The sequence below is a fragment of the Bactrocera dorsalis genome, chromosome 4 (assembly GCF_023373825.1).
Source record: "Bactrocera dorsalis isolate Fly_Bdor chromosome 4, ASM2337382v1, whole genome shotgun sequence".
NCBI lineage: Eukaryota > Metazoa > Arthropoda > Insecta > Diptera > Tephritidae > Bactrocera > Bactrocera dorsalis.
In genome coordinates, this window is record NC_064306.1 from 5,622,402 (window position 1) to 5,645,503 (window position 23,102).

Here is a 23,102-nt window from a genome sequence, read left to right on the forward strand (position 1 = left end):
GTACGCCATGTAGAGATCAGCCGTTACCCCTCAATCCAATCCAGTGCTACTTCTTATATCCCTTGTAACACAGAACTAAAATAAAGAACTTTTCTCTCCTCGATTTGAAGCTCTAGAACTACTTCTAGGGAACTTAAACAGCAAATTTCTTTAAAAACTTGAAACAAAATAAATTTAAATATCAAAAAACCACGCAAGAACTCAACAGCTATTAGCTCTGTAGCTGACATTCATACTTGTAAACTTCTCAAATCCTTTATAGCATACAGGTCGCTCTATAAGATATTCCTAACAAATAATGAGAACAGCTGTACATATAAATTTATGTATATCTCTCCCAGAAGTTACTTCAAGCTGTGCAACGCCTTTGTGATGATAAGTCTTAAATCAAAGAATATGAATATCAGAACCGCCTTGAAAGGAGCTGCGCAACTTAAGTCTGACCTTGCCTACAAAATCAAGACAACTTCAAAACTCTTCAGCGACTTGAACACCTGAAACACCGATTGTTCGGTATTCCATGACATAACTTGAACTGAATACCAAAGGATGAGCTCATAATCTCAAGTCCAATATGACAACTATATAACAACTGCGATCAAAAAAGACTTACAACCAACTGAGTTACGTGGCTTGGAGAAGTTTTCTTAATGAACCTCTGCATAAGAAAAGGCCACATTTTCCTAGCGCTCTTTCATTTCACTACGCCATTTTCTTCTAAAAACAAGAATCGCATCTCAGACCCACATTGTCATTTGTCATTATTCTAATTCTACGAACAATCTTATTACAGACGGTCAAAACAAAACTTCGAATTTGTTTAGTGAACAATAGTTCGACTACTATGATAATGTACCACTTCCGTAAACTGCTTCGGATGGTGGCGAAATTGGTAGGTGAAGCTAAGTACTTATGGGGGATACCTTCGCATGCCTCTTTGCTTTGATCAATTCAAGAAACCTACTTATGTAGTATGAATGCACGCTTGCTCTCGTTTTCTGTGTTAGAAGTTGTGATCCAAAGTAGGGGAAAACCTCTTTAAAAAATGAAGTCGAGCAGAGGCTTCTGTTCGAAGGAGTTTTCCGCAGTTTAACACCGTGGGAAAAGGGTGATTGACCAGGTATAAAACAACAGAAATGTAAAACTAAAGCATAACATAAGCTTCAATACTCAATAAAGGATCTGTCTTTGAGGCCTCAAAACCCACAACCCCCGGTAACACTACAGAATATCGAGTTGATTCCAACTTGTCAAAATTTTGTTGAGCTTCAGCATTTTTTGGGAAGATAATATGGGTATCGCTATGAAAAACTTTAGTTCTGTCAGTCAAAAGACTGGAATAACAATTCGCTTAACAAGACTAAAAAGTACTAGCGTTTCATTAGTCAAAGAAACTTTCAACACCATAATCGCAGGATCTTGCCTAAGGCAGATCAGCTGTTTTAAGCCACAAAGCTGCCTTAGTCAGATAAGCTTTCAACACCATAATCACAAAATCTTGCCTAAAGCAGATAAGCTCTAACGAACCATAAAACTCTGACTTGGTTTGTAATGGAACTTCTCGCTAAGAAAGTTGGGGTAATTAATATTCTCAGAAGCCGCCACTGACTATAAAATATTATGGTTCGTTAGACCCAAAAGCTTTCACAATCAACTCTATTTTTCCAGTCTCGTTTGCGGAACTTCTTCTGATCAAAAAATGATTTTAAGAGACAATCGATAATTTATGGATTCTTATACAAGAAGAACAAGCTTTGGGGTTATCGAAAGTGAGTCCCATAGACAACCGCTATTTTTGAATTAAAAAAAAAAAGCAAGTTTTGAGGTTATGAAAAGTGAACGCCATGAAGAACTGTTATTTGTGATTACTTTAAAGAAAGAATGTGAGGTTGGGTGATGTTAGGTGCAACCATATTTGACAGCGATTTTTATGGTCTTTCTGTATTGTTTTTAAACTGCGCTGAAGAAAAAGAGAAGAACTCGAAATGCGATTGGTGGAAAATGATATTTTAAAAGCGGAGAGATCGAAGAATTATTGTTTCATATCCACACGATTGTCGCAAAGCATCCTACGCTTCCGCACGCAACGCGACACGTGGACAACTAATTAAAAAAATTGAAAAATTAATGTAACTAGCCTGCTACAACAAAAAAAGCATAAAAATATCCTTACAACAACAACAAAAACGGTGACAAAAACCAATTACGCCGCCTGCGTGAACGACATAAGTTGACACATGCGACAATATTTTAGGCGTACGGCCTAATATGGCATATACACATGTAAGCTCACACTTGGCTCCAAGACGCGAAACGGTTTTTTGAGTGCAATAAACGCCGAAATAAACCAAACTCACGAGCAGCAGCAATTACGCTCAAACTTTTTTGGCAATATGCATGTGTGTCTGTGTATGTGTGCATATTTTGTTTGGTTGCTTTGCTTTTGGCGATTTTTTTTTTGCCTTTTACAAGCAGCTGCTCAGCGCGCTCAACAATGTGGTACGGCGGTATGCGCTTGTGTGTGTGTGCTGTATTTGTTGTATTTGTTTTGATGCGCCTATACAAAACTTTGCTAGCTAAACAAAGTGAACATGAAATGTATGCGACACCAATACACACGCTTGTAACAGTTGGTTTGAGTGCTTACGCATACCACTTCAAAGGCATACTTGAGCTTTGGGCTGCTTGTTGTTGCTGCTGTTGTTGGCATATTTTCGGCAATCGCCTGGCCAAGTGACAGCCAAGCGCCGACCGTCCAGTCAGTGTCTGAAAACGTTCCTAACCGTAAGCAACGGAGAAGACGACGAGCCGGAGTGCGCAAGTCAGTACAAATACAAGACATAAAGACCGAAAAAGCAAAGTCAAAACCGCAATCAAGACCAAGATCACGACGTAGACGAAGAGCAAATTAGACCGACCAACCGACCGACCGACTAACTGACTGACTGCCTCTAAGACGAACAGCCTGTCAAATGACCGCTAAAGACACCGCTGGCAGCTCATCTAGCCGAGACGAGCAAAAAAGTTTTTGTGCTTTTTTTGTTGCTATTTTTACTTTAGTTACTTAAATATACTAAACACACTTTCCAACGCCGACACGATTGTGTGCTTTTTTAACGAACTCCAACGACATGAACGAAGACTGTGTGCCGCGCGTTTCGCTATTTTTAATTCGTTTGTTGTTAACAAAAAATACACACGCACATATGTGCATATAAAATATAAAAAATTAAAACAAAAATTACAAAAAAAAAACAACAAATGACTGAAAAAATTGTTTGAAAATAAATAAATAATTTAGCAAAAAATGCAAATAAATAAATGAATTGCTGAAAGGCGCCAAACCATTGGCAGAAAGACAAGTGCAAAGTGTTTGGAAAAAGTGTTCAATTTTTTGTTGTCAATTTTAAGCACATTTTCACGCAACTAAGACACTGTAAACTATACGTATTGAGAAAAATAAACAATTTCAAACAGCAAAACGTGCAAATTAACAGTTGGTGTACTATGAGTTTTTAATGCAATGCCATTTAAAAAAAAATATTAAAAAAATAAAAAAAATTAAAATAAAAAATAATAAAATAATACACAAAAAATTTATAAAAATAAAAAAAGGTTGTTAATTACGCTTAATATGGCGTTTGAAAAATATAAATTATGCGAAAGAAAAAATTAATATATAAAAATATTTAAAAAAAATTAATACAAATAATAAAAAAAATAAAAAAATTAAATTTAAAATTTTGAGAGCGACTAAAAAAATTTAATAATATTCTTTAAAGTATTATTTATTTATGAGAGAAAATAAAACAAATATACAAAAATATTTATAATAGAAATATTAAAAAAAATTAATAAATTAAACAATTGGAAAATAAAAAAAAATAAATTATTATTATTTACGTTATGAGAGAGAATAATAATACCATATTTATAATTTATACAAATATTTATAAAAAAGATTTAAATAAATATTTAATATAAATAAAAAAGAAAAAGAAAAACAAATATAAAATAAATTTATAAATTATGAGAGAATAAGTAAATTGAATAATATTGTTTAATATATTAGTTATAAGAGAGAGAAAAAAAATATTAAAAGAATTTAAAACGAAAGTAAAAATAAAAAATTAATTAAAATTATTTTTAAAAAATTAAACAAAATAAATAAAAAATTAATTAAAATTATTAAAAAAAAAATTAAACAAAAAATAATAAATAAAAAAAAATAATTTATAAAACAGTATTAATAAATTAATAAAAATATTTTTAATCAAAGTTGAAAATTTAAATAGAAAAACTAGAAAAATCTAATCGTAAATTTTGCTCACTTAAAAAATTATTAAGTTTTATAGTTTAAATAATGCTCCTTTCAATGTTTTGTTGATATACAAAAAATAAAATAAACAACAAAAAATAATTTAAAAAAATATTAATAATTTTTTGTTTTATAATTCAAATTAAAACTTCATCATAAATATAGAATTAAAAATTTTAAAACAAAAAATAGTATTAAAAAAATATTAATATTTCAAAAAGTATAATAATTTAGCTGGATTACTAAACTTCACAAAAATTGTGTCTACTATGTTGAGTTGAGGCATAACTATATTATAAAAAAATATTTAATAAAAAATAAAATAAAAAATAAAATATATTATTTAATAAAATAAATAAAATCTTATATTTTTGAAATTGTTAAAAAATGTTAATATATTTAAAACTTGTTTATTCAGATGCATAAGCTATTATAAAAATATTGAAGTAATTTAGCTTACTTTAAATTGTTAAAATAAAATTAAAATATTTTAGTTTAATAAAGTCGATCTGGCAGCACTAAATGAGATCTAAATCATTAATTTTTTTTTATTTTAGTAAAAATTATAACAAAACTAACGAAATCAAAAGTAATTAATTACATAATCATAAATAATTAATAAAAAAAAACAATCTGGCAACGCCAAAGTGTTGAAAGCGTTATAAAATAATTTTATTATTTTTGTTTTGATAAAAAAATCAATAAAAGTATAAACATTTGAAATAATATTATTAAATTTAATCTGGCAACACTAAAATTGATACTGATAAACTGTTATAAATAAAAAATTAAAATAACAAAAAAAAATTATTAAATATATAATTAATAATAATAAAATAAATAAATAAATAAAATTCAAACAAAACACCGTTATCGTAACAACCTAAAAAAAAAACTTGTACGCACTCAAGCAATTCCCTTCATTTTATCAAGCAAAAGACACGTATAAATATACATGAAAAAAATTGACGGGTCTTTTCGGTCGGCTGACATCATTTGAAAAAATTAGCAACGTAACAAGTTGAACCAAAAACGCAAAAACAAAAGCAATAAAAATCAAAAAACACAAAATATAAAAAAAATAAACGTTTCTTGTTCAAGCATTTTTTCTTATACATATTTACTTTGTTTTGTCTTTACACAGCCGCATTTTTTATCATCATTTTTCCCTTGAAATTTTTTTTTTGGTCTTTGGACAAAGTCAAATTCAAGTCAACGTAAATGTCAAATGTTCCATAACGACGCAAAAATTCCAATAAAAAAATTTTCATAATTTTTCAATTTCGCTAAAATTCGAAACAAACAAAAAATAAAAATTTACAACAAAAAAAATTGCTGTGACATTTTTTGTGCGCAAAAATTATAATAAATCGTAGCAAGAAATTTGTACAAATTTTTCGGACCACTTTCATGCTCCAAACAAATATTGTGTGAGAAAATACAAACATAGAAACGCAACAAAAAAAAAAATTGTTTTACAAAAGTACAAAAAGTGTCAAGTAAAAAAGTTTGAAATTTTTTTCGGAATCGACGGAAAGTTCCCAACTGCAGTGCAAAACAACGACAAGCAGCAGCAGCAGCAGCAACAACTGCCACGCATAGCTAAAGGTAAATGCAAAGCTAAAACAGTAACAGCAACAACAACAACAACTGCGCGCGATTGTCGAGCAGCAGAAGCGAACGACAAACGCCCGAGATCTGAGCGCAATCAAAAGCAGTAGTTGACGCCGCGGCAACAATAGCAATAACAACAAGCAGCAGCAGCAGCAGCAAACCTGTGCGTGTGTGTCTACAACTGCCGAAAATTTGTTTGGCATTAATGTGGTGCGTGTATGCATTTAAATTTGTTTGTATGTGTGTTTAGCAGCGACATTTTGCTGCACCGCACCGCACCGCGCCAATACTTCACTTTTATACAATTTTTTTGCACTAATTTTCGCTACCCTCCAAGCGCTTGACATTCGCTGCTTTGCTTAGCGCCCTCCTAATCCACTCTCCGCCCCAGCCATGGCACTTCCGCAGCACACAGCCGCCACAGCCTGCTGGTTGGCATTAGTTCATCAGCCTGTCTGTCCGCCCAACCGCTCCTTCGGCCAGCCATTAATTTGTTAAATTGCGACACTCTAACAACTCTCCAGCTCTCCAGAGCTCTCAGGCGCGCTCACTAGTGCTCTCGCTTGCCATTTTTTATTAATTTTTTACTTTTGCTTTGCGCTTTCCTGCGCTTTTATGAATGTAGAGGTGCACTTTTTTGGCAATGTACCCCATGCCTTTGCCCCTGTGATATCGTGGCGTTGCACATGTGCCTGTATGTGTGTTATATTAGATATTTTGTTGTTGTGTGTATGTGTAGTGCTTTAGCGTTTCCCATGCTCATTACTTAGACCCTCCCAAACATCTGTTTAACTCGGCGATCTTGCCGTTATCAGTTCCACTGCATATCTTCATACGCTTTGGCATTCGCCTGAGCTTATACGTATATGTGTGTATGTATGTATGTATTTGAAACTAGGAGCTGTTGTAATGGTACAGAAACGTTTACTAAAGCTTTAGCGATCTCATCCTTCTTAGGACTTAAAAGTTCACACTGAAGAAGAGTCCGCTCGCTGAGAGCCAAGAAACCCCGAAACCCAAAATCGTATAGTTTAGAGAGTAACTAACGTGTCTAGCGCCCATTGGCAAAGATGATTAGCATTCTTACATGTTGGAAATACGTTCCCAGATTGAGCAGCTTCCTTAAATACCGGGCCAAGTATCACAAAAATGCAAGTTCATGGAGCTTAAAGCTCTCTACAAGCACTAAGGGCTGAACACTAGCTGGCTACCATCGTTTGGTTGCGCAATCTGGAAAGATACCATTCTAGTAGGTAGAAAACACTATAACATTTGGTGCATCAGAAGCAGAATACCTTTATGATCTCAAATGTATTATTAAATACTAGTCGATTAATTGATCTTAAAGCCAAAAGAGACCGCAACTCTTTCAGTGAGATTGATATCCGTGGATTTCAAATAACATCCTGTAATGCCAGCTAATGGTTGAAAATCTGCTTTTCTGAGTTGAAACTCATTGTATTTTAACCATCTTTCCAAGATGGTTGCGGACAGTATTCGACTAGCCATTGAGTTTTTAACGTCTTTCCGTTCTTTAATCTCTCATCTTAAGCCCGGAAGATGTCAACCCGGAATTTTGAACTGCATATATCGTCTGGAGCTGACTAAGATGATACAGTTCTTTAATTTTCTCATCTTAAGCCCGGAAGATGTCAACCCGGAATTATGAATTACAGATAGAGCTTTCATCCACATCTGAAGCTGATAAGTATCATACAGATCTTTGATACCTTAGTACCTTGTACCTCATATTCATTATTGAAGATTTACCTTAAATCTGGCGTGGGTTTATGAGCATATTAGTTTATTTCCAAATTTTGAATCTCAAGCTCAATTAAGATCACTGGAGCGCCATCGGAATTTGGTTCAGTTTATTGGCTGTCTGTTGCTTATTCCTACTCTTCATTTCCCGAACTCATTAGGTAAAAAAAGTTCAAGGTTTTAGCAACAGTTATCATAAAGAGATTCCTTGAGTGCGAGCGTTTTCCTTTACTACTTTGGGGAATACGTCAAGCTCTCTCACAAACATATCACTTTATCAACCTCAACCGATATTTCAATAGTGTTGGGGTTTACTGTGGAAATTATTAGTTATACTTGATTAATCGTCTGTATAAATATACAGATGGTTCTTTATAACATTAACATACAGAGCTGCCTTCTATACACACTGTTGAGTTTTATATAAAAATATTAGAGTTTAAATATATTGAAAATCGTACAAAGAGTCGATAATCAATTGTATTGACGAATAGAGTGTTGAAGATAAAATACTTTACTTGGACATTATGTTTGGTATTCTTTTTTCTGATCTGTTTGTCAGAGGTAACTCGAAAATCGTATCTTTTAATTGTGTGTAAATCAGCGCTCATGCCTCGAAAATTTGTTCTTTCTTCAGAACAATCCATTAAACAACTAATTTCCTTGAAGATTCCTCAATGCTATTTCATTAACATTTTTTTATGTTTCTATAATTAAAAGAGTAGGGTTGCTACCATTCTATTTATAAATCAAAAAGTCAGTAAAAAGACTAGAAAATAGAAGTTCTTAGCTTCCGCAGCATTTATTCATACTAGAAGTGGATTGGACTGGTTTTTATCACTTCATCAGTCACAACTTCATAGTTTTATAAACTACGAGCGTCACATAAAAACCAATTCATAATAATAATAAAAAAAAAAACTTTTGGAAATGCTCATCGATTATGCTAATGACCTCATAAAATACGCACACATTCTAACCTCAATCAATTGATTAGTGAATAATTTGATGTACGTATGTAGTCAAAGCAAATTATCGATTGTTTATGTTTATGGCGCATGCGAGTGATTTGTTGTCGAATGCAGGTCCTGTGATGGGCATAACGTTGGATTACACTAAGAAAATATTTACATACATACATATTTACAAATATATGTACATATGTATGTACATACTAAGTATATTGATATGATGTCATTTGCGCTAGGAAAAGCGCGCTGCTCTACACTTGAAGAGAAAGTTATCTTATGCATGAAGAAAAAAAAAACCAGAAACAACAAAAACCATTCCTACAACCTGTATGTCGTTCGCAGCGTGTACGTGTTTCATTCGCTATGCAATTTAACTTTTTGAATACTAATATCTTGTCATATATTTGTTTTGTTATTTTTGCTGAATTCTTTTTCGCTCTTAATTTGCATTTTTCTATTGCATTAATTCATTCATTTTTAAATTCCAATCGTTCGCTTTGATCTTTACGCCTGTCGTTAAGTAACCGTTAGGTTAACTGATATACAATATAAAGTATTTTTTTTTGTGTTTTTCTGCGGCGTGCGTAGCCGCCAAAGACGTTTAACAAAATTCTTGTAGGGAAAAGAAAAATTCTTAAAGAATATATGCAAAGTACCGAAATCTTTCATAGAAAATCACTCAAACTCACTAAAAGTGAGAATAAACTGATTTAGAAATAATAATAGCCACAAACGGATAACGTTTCTGAAGGTTTAGGCTAACTTAGCTATAAATTAAAGTTATCCGAGGAAATGTGAAACGGATAAGCAGTGTAAATTGTTTTAACAACGGTATGTGTTGCAAAATTTGCACTATCTAAGCAATTTTCAATATTTATATGCACACATAGCAAACGGTTAACACTTTTTCAAGTACAAAAATGAAAATTATATACAAATAAAGCATCAAATGTAAGCGAATTACTTTACGTCAACTCCGGATAACGTTTTTAATACATGGAATCATGCCGACAAGCCATTTAAAGGCAATAAAATAACAAAAAAATCTTTATGAAGCTGCGGATAAAATTTTACATAAGCGGATAAAAGTTTTTGTGTGCATAATGTTTTGAAAGCATGATAACTATTAAAAGTATACAGGCATGTAGCGAAATTTGCGCTGAGTTGGTTACTTAACTAAAAATAAGCATCGCAAAATAATTAAATTGGAATGATGTGCATTACAAAACTTCGGATAATGCAATTAAAAAAAGAAGCAAGACCGGCATAATTAAATTTAACAGAAGTTAGTTGCATTTTGAAACTTCGGATAACGCGCTTATGGCTTTAAAATGTATTAAAAAGCAATACTGATAAAGTTGTCATGTTCACAACTACTTGAAAGTATAAGTATGACGTTATCCGAGAGTGGTTAAAGCCGAAATTTTGGTGAAAATGCGAAAATTGTTTTTATATTTACATATATATTGAAATTTCGAGTACTTAAAAAATCAAAAAAAAACTTTGATAATATATTTTTATTTACAACTGAGTAAGCCGGATAAATTTCTAATGAACAAGTAATTTCTAATAAACAAGTAACCGTCTGCAATTCTCCTTTATGAAGATTTATGCGCTATTTTGTTGCGTTATACAATATTATAACTTAAATCAACATCTATAAAGCTTTAAACAACTTGTCACAGTGCTTGGATAACGCGTATAAGTTTTATAACCGTAGGCAAGCTTTCGGATAAGTCTTATAAGAGACTTTTGATATTAATTTTTGTTTTGAAACAAGTTGTTAACAGATTTGAAAATAGTGTTTGTCGTCGGATAATATTTTATAGCTTGATACTTATATAACACGGATAAGGCTTATAACCGTATAGCAAGCTTTCGGAGAAGTTTTAAAAGACTTTTGATATTAATTTTTATTTTGAAAAAAGTTGTCAACAAATTTGGGTAGACTTTTTGTTGTCGGATAAAACTTTATAGTTTGATCTCTCATTCCTATTAAGTTTTCATTTGTTTCAGTGTGCGGATATTATGTTATAATGCATCGGATAAACTTGCCTTAAAAGCATATTTTCCCATATGTATTTTCTTAACACACATACTCTTATACATACACACACATACTCCGTTGATAATTAGGATGAGCGAATTCCGAAGATTTTACAAATTTAATTATTATCTTTGTTTAGCTGTCAACCTGTTTTGATCGATAATTAATTAGCGCGACAAAGCAAGAAAATAAAAAGAAACACACACAACAAACGTGATTTAGCAAACTGCCATTGTCAACGCGCCGTATGAACGAACGCTGCCAGACTTCATGGCTATCAACGTATGAGCACCAGCACACCGTTAACCCCGCCACAACCAGCCACATATGCTTGTCTCTCGTTTCTGACGCGCTTCTTCGCAAATTTGCCCTACACGCTTTTGTGGCTTTAGTAAAAAATACTAAACAAAAATATTTAAAACAAATTTATATTTGAAATTTTTTTAACTATGTATGTATGTAGCTGACTACAAGCTTTTTATAACTTTTTATTAAATATTTGTGTTAATTTTTTTCTTTTCTTTTTTCGTTGTAGGTTTTTGGCAAATTATTGACATTTAACATTGAATTTGAACAAAACAATTGGATACAAAAAAATTACAAAAACAAAATTTAAAAGCAAGCAGTTCAAAATTATAACAAAAACGAAAATATTTTAAAATTTTATATTTTGCATTTAAATACTAAAACTGAGTTTGGTATTTGTTTTTTGTTTTCGCAAAGAAAAGCCAAAAAGTCTACAAGCAAACATTCCAAAAATTTACGCTAACACACAAAAAAATTACAGTTTTTAAATTTTATAAATTCAAAAGTAAATAAGCAACGCAAAAAAAAAAATAAACAAAATGGCTTCTGAATTGGACCAGTTCGCTGACTTGGAATTGTCAAAGGAAGATCGCGAACAGATTTTTGATCCGCCTTTGGATCGACAACCGTTGGAAGGTGCTGGCACCTCAAGGTATTTAAAACACTTGCAAAAAACATAAAATATAAACAAATTTCATACATTTTACTAACAACTGAAACAAAAAAAATGAAAAGTAGTTGCCACTAACCGAAACTAGTTTTCTGCCAATTATTTTAATTATTTTTATTTTTTACGAAAATGCTAATTAACTTACAAACGCTTGTAGAATTCTGCTTTATATTACGCAAGAACTGCTTATTTGAATATTGCGGATAATAACTGCCACTATTGGAGATCACAATATGACCTCAAGGAAAAAATTATTTGAAACTGAATTTTTTGGAAAAAAAATCCGAAAAAAATCTAAAAATTAAAAAGTAAAAAAAAAATTAAAAAAAAAAATAAATAAAAATTTGCATACAAGTGTTTGCAAACTTACAAAAAAAAATTTTAATTCAATATTTTCTTTTCAAAATGCAACACTGCGTGTGCGCTACACGCTCAAACCCTTTCTAACGCATTTAGTCGGCGGAAACGGATGTGCATAACAAAGCAAACATTTTTTACATTTTTTCTATCAGTTAAAAATCATAATTGTCGTAGCATATAATGGGAATGTAGCCTCAAAATTGCAAATCCAAAAACAAAACCAATTGAAAAAACTGCTGTTTGGCAGCAAATGAAAGGCAGGCCAAGGTCTATTAAATACCGGCTAATTTTTGCCACAAATAAATTAGGCATATCAAAATACGCAACGACATGCCCACACATGCATTCCCTACATGCGCATATAACGCACGATCCTTTCGTGTGGGGAGAAAAACAGATGGGGGGAAAACTAATAAAAAATTCACCCCTCTTCGTCAAAAATCAGCATAGACACAGATGTACAATGCATAATACATCGAATATTCGTAAAGTACAGTTGCAATGCTTAAAAAAAAAATATTTTTTTCCCATTTATTGAAAAGAAAATAATGCGTTTGAAAGGTTTGGATAAGTTGTGTGGCTTGAAAACTGACGTAACACCATTAAATAATATGTAAAAAGTGCTCAAATGTACGCGCTGCAATTCGATATGTGAGCGGATAATGTATTTTTAATCATCCTCGGGCACAACTTTTAGAATTTTAAGTAAATTTTGATAAACGCATAGAGATTTATAACAATGGATAAGATATTGTGAACGGATACCGCAGTTTAGACATTTTCGCAAACATCTACTGCTATTCAAAGCAAATTTTGGAAATTTAATAAATATTTATCACAACGGATAAGACGCTCTTCAGTGAAATTGCTTACAATCCAGCTCAGGAAAAGAAATAACCTATTTTAATGCTTATCCGTAGGCATTTAATGAAATTTGTGAATGAATGGTGCGTTTCAGGCTTTTTCACATACAGCTACTGCTATTGTAAGCAAATGTTTTGGCAATTTAATATAGTTTTAAGGGTAAGGATAAGTTTACTTTCCAATAAAGTTACTTACAATACTATTGTAAACAAATTTTAAAAATTAAAATTTCATCACAACGGATAAGCTTCTCTTCACTAAAATTTCTCACATTGCAGCTCAGGAGAATAAATTACATATTTTAATGCTTATCCGCAAACATTCGAAGTGACATGTGAACAGACAATACATTTTGTGCTTCCTCAGATGCATTTATTATTATTTTAAGTAAATTTTGATAGTCGAATATAGTCAAAGTCACAACGGATATAATACTTCAGTGAAATTGCTGACAAGGCAGCTCAGGCGGAAAATTTACTAATTTTAATATTTATCCGCATGTGTCCGTGATCGGATAATGAATTTTGTGGCTCTTCACATATATTTCCTGCTATTCTAAGCAAATTTTTGGTAATTTAATAAAGTTTTATCATAAAGGATAAGACATTTTTCAATGAAATTGCTTATAATCCAACTCCAAAGACAAAATTACTTATTTTAATGCTTATCCGCATGCATGCAATGTAATATCTGAACGGATAATGCATTTTATGCTTCCTCAGACGCATTTATAGTAAATTTTGATGGTCGAATATAGTCAAAGTCACAACGGATAAGCCACTTTTCAGTGCAGTTATACAGAGCGTGGCTTGCAAACAAAAGTGATTTAATTTATTGCATATCCACATGCTTGGATAACGTTTAAGCTACTTTTATATGCATACAATAGAGCTTTTTGAACATAAATTCAAAAATTTTCAGAGTCGGATAATAGATCTTGAAACTTTCAATTCTCTTATCGTTTTAGGAGAACATTTGTGCATATAACAAGAAATAATGTAAAGAAATTTTTAATAATAAATGTTTCATATTCACATTGCGTTAAATTTCTTTTATATGTAGTCTCGCGATATAATGTACTTTCACGCGGATAAAAAGTTTTGAACGATAAAATGTATTTGCGCGGTTCAGTGTAGTCTAACTCAGTAGGTTAATTTTCTAAATAACATGAATTTTTTAATGAGTTTTATATTTAGGTGTCAATTATCAATATACAAGTAAAATAGAGCGAATTCCTTACTTTATCGACGTTTTCGACTGGTCGGATAATGATTTTCTCAGTCAGTTAATGTTTCTTCAGTTTTCTTAAAATATGGAAAACTAAAACAAGTTATCCGTAATACGCGGATAACAGTTTAACTACAAAAATAAAATTTAGCGCAATTTTTGTAAATTTTTTTCATTCCACTAATGATCATTTAGGTTTCTTAGTATAAAGAAAGCTGTATCAAGTTAACCCGCATACACGGATAACAGATTAACAACAGGGATAACATAATTTTTTATCCAAACACACATTTGTGTATTGCTGTGAAATTTTACGGCATTTCTTGTTAATTTTTTTCAGTTTTCAACTACCTTTTTCATTTAAATTCAAGTGCTAAAGGAGAAAAAAAAAACGAAATAAAAAACAACAAATAGAAATTTTAAATTGATTTTTTTTTTGCAGAAAAGTATACAATTACACTTCATATGCGCACATGTCCTTTCTGCCCACAGGCGAGGCAAAAATGTGCACAAAGGCCATGTTAGCAAATGTTTGCTGCTTAGCAAATCACTCAATTGGGGTTGGGGCAGCGCATTGTAATTGTGTTGGCATTTCATCAAATGGAAAACTGAAAATATTTCAAACCTTTTTTTCTTCCAACACAACCACAAATGCGCGTATAATACGCCAAGGAATGATAGGGAGCGGCGTCAAAAAATGATGCGAAAAATGTGACTCGAAAAAAAGTTAAGAAAAATAAACTGCGTACCTTGCTTGATTAGAAAACAGAACTGCGCGCGTATATGCAGTTGTGTGTATATTTTTTATGATTTTTTTAATTGTTTAATTTTCTGTATGAGTTTGAATTTTGCATGCCGAAAATTTTGACAGCGCTTTAGGGGGAAGCGCGCACTGCCTTGTGTATTTCTAAGACGCTGCAGCACTCTTTTGCAGATCTATAGCGATGTGTGTGCGCCTGCGAACTAGTTTCCCATGTTATCCCTTTTGGTGTTTCGTGTTGTTGCTGCAAAGCGCACATTTTTTTGCTAAAAATATATATGTGTTTTTATAAAGCCACCTTTTGAATGTGGTGATAGCGTGTTGTTGCTATCTTTTTCACTTGGCGCGCCAAACAAATGAGCGCGCACACAAGTATCTAAGCTGACTTGCATACACACACATTAAACTGTCATTCCGCGCACCTTCCCTACAGCGCGCACAACGTATTCCCCTTAAAGACACACATACAGCAACATCAGCTCACACTTTAACAATCGCCAGCATGATCTGCATAACCGAAATTCTCAAAACCTTCTTCCTGTGGCGCTTCCTGTCATCCCACCGCACGCCTCTTCTAACCGAACGCCTCTGCTTGCAGCACTTCAAAGCAGTTCACAAAGCTTATCTCTTTGCTGCTTGCGTTTTTTGCAAGCACAGCAGCAGTGTTGTTTATGCTGCCACCGCCGCCGCCGCGCCACACTCCTGCCGCTCATAACGCTGCAGGCGCAGCGCTTCCTTTCACATAACTTGTTAAGGTATGCGCGCGCTTATGTCGCTTTACCGGCAATTTGTCTCTCATAGTTTGGCCAACATTAGCCATGCCGGTGGTTGTCTTACATACATACATACATACATGCTTGCGCGCCGATGTACATCCTTTATGCCTGCGCGTCACACACAACGCTGCTCTAAGCACAACACGCTTCTAAGCTCACTTAGCACTGCCGCTAGGTAACTTGCTCGCCGGCATTCTTTGCTTTCTACTTCGCCTTTTTTGCACGTGCGCGCCTTTGCTGTTGCGTAACCAGCTCTTCAACTGCCGCCTGGCAGCTTCAAGCATAGCGGCATGTCAAGCCAGCAAATAGACTGGTTGACGGTGTTTCCCTCAAATAGTTGTATATCTGTGCGTTTATCTTTTTCCCCGATTTCCTTTTTTCTCGATTTTTTTTTTGCTGCGTGTTTGTTGTTGTAGCGCTTATTTGCTCCTTTGACACCAGCCATGTTGTGCGTTTATTTTGTGCAAATGAGTTACAGTTGCGCTTCACATGTCACATGCTATGAATATGTGCGTGCGCAAGCGAAAAAATTTCGGCACACTGTTACTTTGTAGCCTTTGCTTTTGTGCCAAAAAGCAACAAAAGCAACAATAAACACAAAACATAACCAAAAAAAAAATTGGTTCGCATCCTTCACTTGCCTTGTTAGCAAGGGTTATTATGCTTGCAAACTTTTCTTCTAAAACATTTTTTTCTTGTTATTTCTTTTATCTGCACAATTTTTCCCCTGCGCCTTGCGTGCGCCCCTCCACGGCAGCGCATCATTTGATTCCCATCGATTATGTAATGTTAAAAAATTAGCTGTATGCATTGCACTTTTGATTGACAGTCAAATTAGTTGAGCGCAAAGCAAAAAAAAAGGCAAAAAACAAAAAAAAAGTACAAAAAAAAAATACAAAAAAAATACAAAAAAAATATAAAAAAAATACAAAAAAAAAACAAAAACACTTCCTAAACAACGTTCCGCCTATCGGTGCACTTTTTTAGTTTTGCTTGGATTTTTCATGATTTTTTTTAATTCTTTTTCCAATCTGCCACTTTTTTCCTTGCAATCCATTTAGTATGCGCCTGCTGATGAGGTGCTAATAGCATTTCACATGCCGCCAAACAACAGTTATCAACCGGTGCCAGTTGTTTTTGTCACCTTTTTGTGCACTACGCTCCTGGCGCCTGCTGCATAATTCATCATTCTCAACGCGCACTTATCATTTGCACTTCAGCATTCTTCACTTCATTCTAAAGTCAGCGTTCGAAGTTTGCACGGTTGCATTGCCACTTAATTGACTGTTTGGCAGACATAATCAAATAGAAATATTTCATAAAATTAGCCCCAACGCCGGCTTAACTAATTTGTCTCACGCTTGTCTAAACTGTCTCGGCCGCTCTCTTACGGTCTCTCTCGTTTTTATTTCGCTTGTCTAAAATTTATTTACCGTTCTCTTTCAGTCTCTCAGGACCGCTCATAAAGCTCATTTGCACTTCCAATGCTGTTCCACAACGAGTTATCTCAAGATCTTTAGGTAATCTGCTAGATTTTGTGGTCTTATAAGATCCGTTCTTCCAAGTCGCCGCACTAAAACTTCTTTTTGGCTCTCTAACAGAGTCAAATACATATTAACTTTATGAGTTAATTTTCTTAGAAGCCGCTGCCTCGCTTTGCGCACTTTGAAGTCAGCCATAAGTTTAGAACCCTAGTGTTAGTACGAACAGCGAGGAATCCCCAGTAATTAAACATCACATTTTTAGGTATTTAGGTATTTAGGACTCCTCTGAAAGAAAACGTTCCTCCGCCCATCATAGCTCTATTAGATATTGAGCGAGTACTAGCAAACAAATCTCACATTTGTTAAGTCTGGTATAGGTGCCAGGCCATAGCGGAATCTCAGGAAAAAAGCAAATCTGATGGCCTAACTCTAGAACCATTTCTCGGTAGAATGGGAACGGGTCGATGTTCACGTATCCTCTTCTACTGTACTACTATACTCGTAAAGATGGCTGGGCTTCCCGGAAGGAGTTATAGAGATCTCTTTGTCCTAATCCTTTAAGACTTCTCTGAAAGGCAGTGTTCTTATATTTTTCTTCGCTCTATTGAATATTAAGCGAACCGCAGCAATAAAAGCTTCACTATAAGTTATATTTCTAGAGGCAGAGTTTCCAATTTTCTGTTATGAAATCAGTTGTAAGTCAGAGGTCACTATTCTGAAACATGATTTCAGGTCACAGTGCCTGAATATATCCACCCTCCCTTTATACAACTCTGAAAACTAGCGACCGAAAAGAGAATAGATCATAAGAACTTGACAATTAGACAAAACGCTTTGAGGTTAACACAAATTTGTTGGGGCAGCTAAAGTCAGTTTCGACTGTCTTTGGTTCGTCACAGGTGAGACTGCCGAGATGTTTTATATGTAAGAACCCCTACGATTGCGGCAAGCTGAACTTTACTAAGAGTAATTAGTTCAGTAGCTGTCCTGCGTTCACTCTAAGTCATCGTAGAGCGCCTGCTAAACGCGCGGAAGCTCCATTTGTCGCGTGTTTGAACGGAAGACGGCAATGGAGATCCAACTCTCGGTCCCATTCCGATTAGAGTGCGAGTCTTCCTCATGATTTTGACAACTCTTAGCAGTGTTTCTCCAGCGCCGTACTCAGGGTCTGCACCAAATACATCATAAAACAGTAATTTTAATTTTTCGTTTCTTTATTCTCTTCTTTTCTGAATAAAATTAAAAACGCGCAATAAGCAAGTCGCCAGGCTGAAAACAAAAAAACGCACCGCATTGAGCTTGTTTCGCCACAGCTGTTCGCCAAATTGACGCTAAAACTAATACCTAGTACTAATGCTATTAATTCGTGCAATTTGGCAATCGGCTGCGCAGCGCGATGGCAATAAACGATGCAGCACACAATTAGCAACGTTATTAATAATAAAATACGAGATTAGCTGAATTCTGTAGAATTTTGAGAAACTCGGCGCGCATACCGAGCATTGTTGCGGTCAAAACCAGCAGCAACGTGAACGCGCAAAGTGGCTTAAAGAAGCCGCAAACGCGCATAAAATATGCGTAAACGTCAGTCGCATTGTTTTTGCTTTTGTTTTTAATTTTTTGTGGCAGAAAATCGATTTATTTTTGGCCAAGTTTGGTATGCAAACGCTTTGGCGGCAATGCAAACACGCAAAAGACGTCAGCAGTAGCCGCAGGAAAGACGCTTAGAGCGCTAGCGCTTAGCGTTTGGCTGAAACGGGTTTTCCAACAATGTGTCCAATGCTAACAAAGTGCGCAATAATTGAAGCAGCTTGCTGCTAGCGGCCAAAATAAGCACAATACGGTTTTTCCTATAGACTGTATACACATATGTAGTTCTGTTGGCGCCGTTAGAATTCCAGTCGGTCAGCGCAGTACTCTGCAGGCACGGTTACAGGATGCAATATGTTTTTGGCGGGCACTGCTGTTTTCAATCAGCAGGTAGCTGTTACTGCCGCTGCGCCGTGTGCAAATCTCCGCAGGAAGCGCGCGCGTAAACACCCACTCAGCGAGACAAAGCAATTTCCGTTTCGCAAATCACTGCTTTTGTGGACTGTGTATTTCACTTAGAAAAGTGCTTAGAAATGATTTATTGTGTACGGTGTTTTTGCTTTTGCTGATTTTTGTTACTGCTGGACACGAACACGTTATGAATTTGTATGCGCATACGTACTGTACGTGACCTTTCCCAGCTATTGGCAGCAATAACATGGCAAAAATTCATGCTGCTTGCGTTTTTGTTGTTGCTGTTGTCGCTGACTGGTTGTGGCGCTCTTTCGCGCATGCGCACACACAGCTACGCTGCGGCATAGCATTCAGCGCGGCTTCTTTGCCTTTGCTTTGACGTTTTCATTCATTTATTGCGCTTGATCTTGTCTGTGCTGCGCCGTAAGCGTCCTGTACACGCCACAAAACTAATAAAACTTTGCCGTTCAGTAGTTTTTGCTTGCATATTTGTTATTTTTGTAATGTTTTTTTTTTCGGTTTTGCGGGTTTTCGCTTCGTCAACTTAAGAATTCGCATTTCATTCGGCGCTCTGGTTGCTCGCACTTAGCGTCCAATTCACGGATTTGCAATGTGCTTACAGCGCCTGCCTTTTGACTATAAACGCTACATCTGCTACCTTCACTTAGCAACACCAAGTTCGTACCACTTTAGACAACACTACCTTGTGCGCAGTGGCGGCGCATTCAGAGGGGCTACACTACACAAGTGTAGTGGAACTACTTGAATCGGTGAAGTTGCAGTAAAATCCGAATTAAAAGGATTTCGTATTCGTAACTTCGGCAGCTGCGCAAATAGTGTGTGATTTCTTCCTTTCCGGGTTTGCTGGTATGAAGATTTGTCTTGATTTTCATTAGCACCAACTTTCAGCAGTAGTTTTTGATCTAGCAAGATACTTTACCGGCATAGAAACTGAGCTTTTGCGCAAACATTTTCAGTTCACGCCATATATGTATACTCGTATAAGGTCCAGTAAAAATAAATAATGAAACGCTTATCCCTATTAGCAACAAAAACTGTCACGGTCAATTCTCACAAGCTTCTCTTGAGACGATTTTTTCAACAGCCGAATCATTCATTATAGTCAGAAACAGGTATTAATCACTTGATGTCAGGTTCGGGCTAAAAGCTGGTTTGGACTACAAGATGGATTCATGAGTACCTCTCAACCAAGCTTCCAAAAGTTCTAGCTAGTCAATATCGATGTGTGTGGCCTGACGTTCTCCTCAGGTTCGGGCTAAAAGCTAGTTCGAACTACAAGATGGACTTATAAGGACGACTGGCGAGTCAATATCGACTCTCTTATTGCCCAAAGCTGACCACTTTTAAGCGACAGCTTCCTCCAGCCAGTCAAAATGTTGACAGTAGAGGTCCGAATTAAGAGTTTGTGGGTAGGGAAGCGGCTTATAGTAGATTTTAACTTGTCAATCTCAGCAAACACATGATAAAACCATCCTGACCGTCAATGCGGAATAGTAAGGAACAGGCAGTAATCACATTGCGGCAGTTTCGCACTACAAGTTGGATTCATATTCACAAACAAACTTCCAAAACTTCTGTTGAATCAATATCGATGTGTGTGGGCTGACTTTCTTCTTATGGCACACAATTCCTCTCCTATAACCCAAAGACGGTCCAAATGCTGACAGTGTAGTTCCAAGTTAATGGTTTCATCGTGGAGGAGAAGTGATAGCAGTTGGATCCTCTGGCAATCCCAGCAAACATATAGAAAACCCTTTCTGATCGTCAATTCTGTCTTAGCCACGGTTTGTGTCAGCTCAACGCGATTCGAGCAGGACCTTTTTTTGTGGTATGATGAGCTTCTTTTTGCTATTCAGCCTATTTAAATGGTTCCAATCGAAAGAACTCGCAGTCGGACTCTTTGATTTTCACTATTTCAACGATATTTTCGATCTTCTTCTTCTTCTATACGTGGTGCATCTTTGACAGTATAACTACCGGAACGAAATCCACAAGATCGGAAAAAATTTACTCTTACAATATCAGGTTCATAAACACTATTTTTTTTAATCGAAAATCATCGAAATCTATTGTGAGTTTACAAGCGGTTCAGACTACTGCATATATTGCTTGCTGTAATTATTGCACTAAAGTAGCGTGTTTAATTTTGCATGACCCCTCTACGAAGCAAGCACGACAGCGACACTGTGCTGCAATTTGGTATATCCTCGCTACCTGAACAACAAAATTCGGCAGCATACGCTAACACGCCTTCATTATACTCAAAATATGCATACATATTGACATGTATGTATGTAGAGATAAAAACATTTGTATGTGGTACGCGTGTGTTATTCCCGCATAAGCAACGCTGCTTTCAATATACATACATATATATATATATACATGTGCATATACAAACTATATACATATATATAGAAATATGTATATGTATGTACGCATTCACATGGTCTTTTGTTTCTACAAGCATAGCTTCTATTGCCGAAATATTATTAAGACCAAGAAAAGCGAAAATAAAAGCATTAAAAATATATGCACACATGCATAGACGTGTTATAGGCAGCAACACAAAGCGAAAGGTATAAAAATTTAACCTTGAATTACGGCTGCTGCACACACACCGACCGGCTACCAGCAGCATCCAGCCATCCCAAATACGAATGTGCTGGCAGCGCTGTACATACATATGTATGTATATGTGTATGTTTTGTTGTTATTGTTTTTGTAAGCAATGTGATCCTTTGCCGCCGCGCATACCTTACGCTATTTTAGGTTTAGGAATTTGAGCGCCGCCACCGTCATCGCGTATTTGACTGCTGTTTGGACACCTTTGCTGCTATGTGCGTTTAGTGTTGTTGTTATTAATGTAGTTTGGCGAGTTTGGTTTTTCGGCCAGGCATACATACATACATACCATACATACATACATACATACACATATTTATACATTTCTCGTTATGCATTTTTGGCTGTAAACGCATGCGTACACATGTATGTAAGTGTGTATGTGTCGATGTGTATTTTTTTCCACTCACATACGTCGTATAGTCGCATTAGTCCATTTTTACGGCGCTTGGTATGCACTGATTGCTGTCACACCGTACCCTTACCTTTGTCGCTGCGCTTTGCTTGCCTTTATAGGTTATGTTATTTGTTAGTTCATTAGAAATTTCCGAGAATTCGGCATGTCCTAAACACATACACAAACGCACACACACACAGGCACCGGCCGAACAAACGACCTAAATACACAGCGCATAGGTAAGCAAGCGCTTATTCCTCTGGCTATGTTTGTATGTGTGTGTGTGTGTAAATTGGTCATGCGCATTATCCCATCCAGCTGCTTATTTGTTGTACGCGCTCCAAACGGGACTTGATTGCACCAAGTTACTGTACTGAGCTCGACACAACGCCGCATTCAGCTCTAACGTGCATACTTATGTATGTTTGTACGCTTGCGCGGTACAGACCTTGAACAGGATTTGTGCGCAAAGACGTGGGTTCGCATATTTGAAGGTTACGTTTTATAGCTGCGCCGGCAAATAGGATGGAAATGCGTTGGCGCTGCATAGAGAGCTCTTTCCAATAACTATACATGTCGCGCGTTACACCCACGAGTAGATAGTACTTCAAAGAATTTCTCAAGAGACGACAGTTTTCTTAGCGAGTGCGCTGCGATTAGCGGCACACTTAAACTGTGGCGACTTATGGTAATTTATACCAGGCACCAAAGACACAAGCAAAACCTATTCAGCCTAGGTATAGTCCCTCCTTCTGCGACATGGAATCGGCCTTAGATTAATATATTCAAGTAAGTAGCACATTGTCTCCAACCCGCCTAGAAAAATCGCGAAATTTATCAGTAGGTTCAGTCGGAAACTCCAGAGCTCCTGCTTTAAATTTGCGTAGCGGACGCAAG

The 23,102-nt window shown here is 35.4% G+C and overlaps 1 protein-coding gene across 5 annotated transcripts in view; it reads left to right on the forward strand.

Moving 5' to 3' along the window:
- Positions 1-23,102, forward strand: part of LOC105232101 (insulin-like growth factor 2 mRNA-binding protein 1) — an 84,300-nt gene that overhangs the window by 29,461 nt on the left and 31,737 nt on the right. Inside the window, exons 1-3 of one of the 5 annotated variants that reach the window (XM_049454433.1) lie at positions 2,735-2,821; positions 5,463-6,142; positions 11,247-11,669. The exons of 1 other annotated variant lie outside the window; for it this stretch is intronic. In XM_049454433.1, coding sequence (XP_049310390.1) covers positions 11,557-11,669 — 113 coding nt within the window. In that variant the 5' untranslated portion in view covers positions 2,735-2,821; positions 5,463-6,142; positions 11,247-11,556. Of the gene's footprint in view, positions 1-2,734; positions 2,822-5,462; positions 6,143-11,246; positions 11,670-23,102 lie in introns of those variants that run through there. 3 more of the 5 variants (XM_049454432.1, XM_049454439.1, XM_049454434.1) reach the window with 3 other exon arrangements.